The sequence below is a fragment of the Trachymyrmex cornetzi genome, unplaced genomic scaffold (assembly GCF_001594075.2).
Source record: "Trachymyrmex cornetzi isolate Tcor2-1 unplaced genomic scaffold, Tcor1.1 scaffold521, whole genome shotgun sequence".
NCBI classification, from domain to species: domain Eukaryota; kingdom Metazoa; phylum Arthropoda; class Insecta; order Hymenoptera; family Formicidae; genus Trachymyrmex; species Trachymyrmex cornetzi.
Window position 1 is genome coordinate 72,212 of NW_017299830.1, and position 7,265 is coordinate 79,476.

The 7,265-nt window shown below is 38.4% G+C and overlaps 1 protein-coding gene across 1 annotated transcript in view; it reads left to right on the top strand.

Moving 5' to 3' along the window:
* su(sable) (suppressor of sable) overlaps window positions 1-7,265 on the top strand; it is a 13,024-nt gene that overhangs the window by 947 nt on the left and 4,812 nt on the right. The window contains exons 2-4 of the mRNA XM_018514593.1: window positions 609-875; window positions 6,498-6,882; window positions 7,016-7,265. Of these exons, the coding sequence (XP_018370095.1) occupies window positions 832-875; window positions 6,498-6,882; window positions 7,016-7,265 (679 nt within the window). The 5' untranslated portion in view covers window positions 609-831. The remainder of the gene's footprint in view (window positions 1-608; window positions 876-6,497; window positions 6,883-7,015) is intronic.

The window sequence follows — 7,265 nt, forward strand, 5'->3', positions numbered from 1 at the left end:
AGAGAGAGAGAGAGAGAGACGCCCACAACGATCGCTGGGTCAGCCGTAATGCCACGTCAGCCAGAATGACGTCGTTCTCGCGACGACGAGAAAAGGAGGCTCGTGCGATCTGACGGTACTCCAATTCTCCACGCGCGACACATTGCTCGAGAGAGAAAAAGAGATCCACGCGAGGGGACGAACGATATCGTCAGTGAAAACAAAAAAAAAACGAAAAGATCGAAAAGGTATCCCGTCTTCGATGAGAGGGCGCGAGAAAGGGAGGAGACCGAGGGTAGAAAAACCAGCCGAGAAAAGTGCACAATATATCCGCGCGTTTATTCAGTTTGTAAGAGAAAAGACTTTTGAGGAAAGCTTGCCTGTCTCTTAAATGTTTTCGAGTCCGAACCTGTCGATAATATTCGCGAAAGTCTTTGTGAAAAAAAGATGAAAATGTAACAAATTAAGCGACCCCTCCCCCCCGTAGAGACAGAGCAAAGAGAAGAGAAAACGTATAAGTCTTTGGTGACACAAAATATCGTTTTTGAGAGAGAGAGAGAGAGAGAGAGAGAGAGAGAGAGAGAGAGAGAGAGAGAGAGAGAGAAAAGGGAGAAAGAAAGACAAAATAGTTTCTTTTCCAGTTCCATATGTGGAGCGCTTATTAAGCTCTCCCAAATGCTAGCATTCGGTCGACGCGATTATTCCGTCAGAGCAAAGACCTGTCGAGTGTGGTCGGGCAAATTGATCGTATGATCCGCCGTCTCGGCCGATCGGACGGCCGCAGTGCTGATATAGGAAATTCGGTACTTCACTCCGGGGTACCATCGAGAGCGCATACGCACAAAAGCGAAAATGGCAGTAGAGAGTGTTTCCGCGGCTGAGACTCTGATCCAAAGGTTTGCCACCTAAACTATATACTATCGTACTCTTCCGCGCGCTAGATATTCTCATTTAATAATTCGACCGCTGAATGTGGAGTACATACAGAGGCGAAGGAAAATTTCTCGCGAGTGACATTGTAATCATCATTCACGCACACCTGTACATACACACATACTTGCATACCTACCTACAAATTCACGTATCTCTCTTAATTCTTCCGCCCCTCCATCACCCCCCTAGTGACGCATTCCCTCTCTTCTATTTTCGTTCCGCCAGAGCGCGACGAAAAAAGAGCGATATCGTTCGATTTCGACGCATCTCACGTTTCTTCATTCGTAAAATATGCTTCGCATCGTTACAATCTTATAGCTTTTCTCTCGATTAAAAAAACGGCATCTGCAGATCTATTCTTGAATATATGTTTCATACGAAAAAGTCTACAATATACTCTTTAAATTCTTTGAAGTCAAATTTCACTCTAAAGAATAAAAATTGAGCCAGTCTTGAAAAAGAATGATTCAATTTTCAATCTTTAAAAATAAGATTTCACATTCTTTAAAGTGACAATTCACTCTAAAACATTTAGAGAGTATAATATAATGTATACTGTAGGATTTTCGTATGCGATATTTTTCAGGAACAAGGCCTCTGTCCGCTCCATTTTCTCTCTCGGGACACGACGAATCGATTTCAAGCGAGGAAGCAGGGTGGACAGAGGGGGTCAAGGCCGTTCCTGCAATCCTCGTTGAAATGACGTCGTGATTATTCTCGATAGTCGATTGCGATCCCGCGGGTGTCCCGGCGGATTATTTTCAGAATTGGGTCGGGGTGCAGTTCTGGCGAGAGAGAGAGAGAGAGAGAGAGGAGATATACGAGAGAATCGCATCGCAACTCCGACTCGTTTTTATTTATAGAATACATCGGCGATTATAAAACGCAGAATATTTTAACTCATTCAGATCCTGAGGTCGTAAATATGCGCGGCAATTTATCAATGTAAAAAAAAAAGTAGGATAAATATTCTAGATAAATATCCTAAATCTTCGATCGGCAAGTAAATGCGCACAATTTTTCGTAGTAGAAATTATTTAATTAATACGAAACTGAGTAAGAACTACTTCAAATTCGCGAATAATGCTCGTTTCTACCAATGTAGTTAAATTTGAATTTCAGTTCAATTAACTCTTTATCTTTTTTTTAATTGTAAGAATTAGAAAATAGTAAAGAATAAGTTGAATCGAGATTAAAGTTAAACTACATAGAAATGAGCATAAATCCAAATCGGAGACGGTAAACGCTTCGAAATTATGGTTTGATCGTTTCCGGGTCACTTCCGGTCGACCGCTTAGGTTCTTCAACTTTTCTTTCCTCTTTACAAAAGATCGATTACACTCGCGCATATAAATACGGCGGTATAAGTAGGATGAAATGTATACAGAGAAACCTATTAATTTTTCCTCCTACGATACATATCAGGTGTCTCGGATGCATCGCATTTTAGGTTTTGATGAATTTTCTATAATTTTTCTGATTAAATCAAGTCTTATTTCTTAGTAAAAATGTGGGACCAATCTGATTATGAATATTAAAACCGCATAGTAAAAGATAATTTAGTTCAAAGACGCGTTCTATAAATTAATGTTTAGAATTTCATAAAAAGAACGATTTTGCCCAAGTATCTAAAAATTTAGCTAGATACAAATCTGAAAATAATTTTATAGGAAAGAAATTATATCATCGAAATAATTATGTAGTAGGAAACTCAAGCATAGTGAGCAATGCTGCAAAAGTTTTGATATTCTAGCAATCAGTTTAGTGTCCTACATAATTATTTTGATGGTCCAACAAGATTATGTTTTCGGATCTAGCTAAATTTTGAGATATTTTTTGCAAAACCATCCTTTCCGTTATTACATGAGCGATCTTTATTTCAAAAGAATTTCGCTTTATCGTTTTACGAGGATTCCAAAATGAATTTAATCAAGGCAAGGGGTCAATTGTGCAAAATTAAAGAAAGAGAAAAAGGCCTTGTTCGTTCTATGGAAAAAGTCATCTCAGAATTTACAAGTGAAGAGCGATAGATCCGAGTCACTCCATACACATACTCTTCCAAGCCAGAACAATCGAACGCGCTCGTCCAAAGACCTTTAGTTTTTACCCTCTTATTAACACACACGAGACACGCACATACGCAGGTACGCACGCAACGCTCAGCAGGCAGAAAGAGATAGAAACACAGAGAAACTCTTCAATGAACGAGAATCGACACGCGAAGAGCTTTTGGGCGTAATATCTCCTTTGGCATCATCCGCTTTAATGTCACCCTTAAATCAACAATATTGCAACGACGACAATGTTTAGAATGTGGTGGTTCCTTCGATGTTACGTCATTATAACTATATGATTATGACGATTAGTCATAATAGTAATGATGATCATGATGATGACACAATAATGATCTGATGATAATGCAGATGATAATGATGATGAATTGATGATAAACCGATGAAAGCGGTAAGGTAACTCCAATCTTTTATTTCCGTTTGGTAATCGCGCTCCCTCGCGACGACCTGTACATTAATTTGGTAATCAATCGATGAAATAGATTTTTAAAAGTAGAAGCGAATTTAATGTTCCATTTCTATCAATGTAGAATAACTTTAATCTCAGTTTTATTTACTCTTTATGTCCTTTTCTTACAACTATAGAGAAAAATGAAAAGTAAGTTAAATCAAGATTAAACTTGTATACACAAAATTAAACTTATATACATTGGTAGAAATGGGCTTAAAAAAAAAGGATGTCCGGAGACGATGGAATCCCCGATGGGTTCGACCTTCGGAAGACATGCGGAAAAGACCTTGTACCAATTGATAACCGCAAGTGGACTATTCATAAACATTTTCGTGTATTTTTCGGATTATCCAATTTCCAAATTCAAACAGCGGATTCTTCCGCCGCTGCGCCGTTCTTTATGATATTTCGAGGAACGCGTGTTCGTTCCCTCACTAGTTATACCTATAGCGAATTGTTTTTTCCTTTTTACCTTCGCAGAGTCAATTACGTAACCTTTTCTCTACAGTAAAAACGGAAGAATATTTTTACGTATGTATGTACATATACACATATAAGGAAAAAATTACGTGATTGAAGGGAGAGAAACCTCGGTATGTTCGGTTTCCTTTTGTGTTTGCGGAAAAATCTACGGGATCTTGTCGAGTTATTAGGGAGTTTTTGCAATAACGTGAATTCAGATACGGTGAACGCTAAAGTTATCCTTTTCTCAATTAATTGTTAAGAATAAGATAACCTGACCTTATAGCGTTTACCGTATCTGGATAAACGGTGTATTGCAAAAACTCCCTATTATTGCTTACCTAGGCCGCGTTCAGAAGGTTCAAAAGTTTCACTCGAGTGCATCCAGGAATCATTTAGCCTTGCTCATCGAATGTTAAACAAGGATAAAATGATACCGGAGTGTATCCAATTTATGAAATTTCTGACGCAGCCCTATAGGGTGCGTTTTCTACCCAGTCGATCTGCAACCGCAATATCTATTTCCGAACTTCAATTTCGGTTTAACTTTTCTAATTATAATTCTTAGAAAATGGAAAACGCCTTAAAGGGTATCTATAAAATTTGAAGAATTTTTTCGTAATAGAAAACCAAACGTGTCGAAGTCTCGTCCTTCAGATCCTTATACGAAAGGTGAAAAGGTAAAGCAATGGCTGCGGTTTAATAGCACAGAAAACTAATCAGCGCTTAGTGATTATTTAATATAAGATTGTGTGTGTGTGATGCTTAGATCCAGTGAAGAACCAAAGGCAAGAATCAATAAGCGCTAACGCATTTTTTTCTGTTGAACGCAGCCAATGGAAAAAGCAATTTTGCAATTGTTATAAAAGTCTTTAATATAATTGGTCTTACCTTTAATTCCTTACCGGATCTAAATGTATAAACCAATCATATTAAAGAATTATACAAAAATTTCAAAGCTGTTTTTTCTGCTAAAGGCAATTTGCTAAACTAGCGCGATTGAACAAAAAGCACAGATAGCACAGTGAATCATTTCATCGTTTCTTTATTCAACATTGGCAAACAAGGATGTAATGATTCATATGCTCTTATTGGAAAAAACAATCATTATTTCTTATTAGCGAACTATATTGATCGAAAACTCCCGCGAAAATTAGATTCATAGATATCGAATTGTTTCGTTTCTCCTTTCATGTATCTATAGACGGGTAGAGTGTATATGTTCGTGTTTACGCAGAACCGTGATTCTCAGCCAACGTCTTTGGTAACCGCACGCGCGCACCTGCTCGTTTTCTCATCGGATCTCGTCCATCGATCGGTCGCTACGTCATCCGAGTGTGCAACCCCTGTTTCGCGCCATAATGCCGTCCCCTTCCTGGTGTTCGCCTTTTACGCAGTACGAATCGATGTTTTCGGCACGGCCAGTAGCTAACTAGCTAGCTAGCTACGGTGCCGCCACGTTACAGCCCGTGCAATCCGGATTTTCCCCCCCACGGGAGAGAGTGTCTCCTTCGCGCTACGTATATAGTCTGTCGACCTGTTCAATGACTGCTTGCGCTATCAATTTGACCTTGGCGACATTCGCGAGTCCGTCTTCATGAATTCGCCTCGGCCGCCTCGGCGTCATTTTTAGCTCGCCGCGGCGCACGCAGGCACGCAGGCACGCACGCACGCACGAAACGCACGCACACGCTACAACAATCACCACCACCACCACCACCACCACCATCATCACCACCACCATCACCATCACCATCACCATACACTCGTGATATATTCCGAGACAGGCTATTATGATTTGCGATGAGGTGATAACATAAATCGAGAGATGCGCTTTCTTGTAGAAATTTATGAGCACAGTCATTTCCATTGAGAAATGTTCGCGTGCGATCTGTCAGACTATAACACCGATTGATTTTCGGAATGATCGAGAAATGCGTTTCGTCAATGTGTTTCGATGTACACAACGTCGAAATGTATTCTGAGAAGCAAACATCATCAGATCTTGCTCATCTTGGTCTCTTATAAACAGTAGTACATGAACGATCCACTAACGAATGAAAATTAAAACGAAAATGTATATCTTATTAAAGATTTTGCATATACGCGTTACTTAATAATTTCGTGCACGAAGGAAAGTCACAATTGTATCGTATACATATATTGCAAAGCATATATAGTTCAGTAATTTGTTGTTTTACATATATATTTCATTGTTTTATATATATATATATATATATACATATTCCATTTTATTATACAACAAAGGATAATATTCCTCAGAAACGCTAAAAATAGAAACTCTGCAATTGTCATCGTTGCAACTATTGAATTAGGACATCTTGTCCTAATCAAGGAGTTTATAACTATTAATTATACATAATTTAATTATTACTCTTCATATATTGAATTTAAAAAATTTGTATATAAATACTTCTTAGCTAAACAAATATGATACATAAGAAGTAAACAGTTGTTACTAAGCGATAGATAATACTTGAAGAGTAATTTACGAATCTCAAGGGCAACTTACAAAGTATCTGTGTGTTGCAGATCTTTTATATAATTCTCATAATATTCTTTTTTTTTTTAATGTGCAGCAACAACGATAACGATTTAGAAGATGGAGAAATTCCATCAGACGAAGATGATGAACCAATTATCTGTGCAACAATTGAGGCACCAGTGGAGGTTGCCAAACCAACATCAAAGCCAGATACTGCAAAAAATAAAAATTTTGATGCAAAGTTCAACAAGAACAAAAAATCGCAAGCTGCACAAGCAGCTGGTAAGCATGACCGATTTTTGAAATATAAGGGACTGACTGAAGACTGGGCTGGAGATGTCGAAAAAGCTATTAAAGCTGCGATGGAAGAGGATGGAGGAAAGAATCAAGAATCCAAGCCAAAAAGTAAAAACAACAGAAATAAAGTTAGGAAAAGAATGCGCGATGAGAGGGAAGAGGATCGTGGTAAAGATCAGAAGGTATGTAAAATTCACAATCACAGATTTCATTTATATAGATGTACCAAATATTTTTTCTATATTAAGTGTGCTTTTGAAAACCATAAGTTGTCTTCGTTTTATGATTCAATTTTTATGCTTTTGTATGATACAGAAACGAAAATTAAGCGAGGATGAAAACACAATTGAGGATGAAGACGAAATGTTGTTTGTACGGGGAGCTTCTCCCATCAGGAAGGATTCTCAAGAAAATAATTCTCCCAGGCGCACGAATGAGCATGAAAGTTTTGACAACAATTCGGATTATGAGGAAAGATCCAACATAAATCGACATAGAGAAAATGACAGCAAACGCGGTACTGGACGTGGAGGAGGTGGAGGAGGAGGAGGAGGAGGAGGAGGAG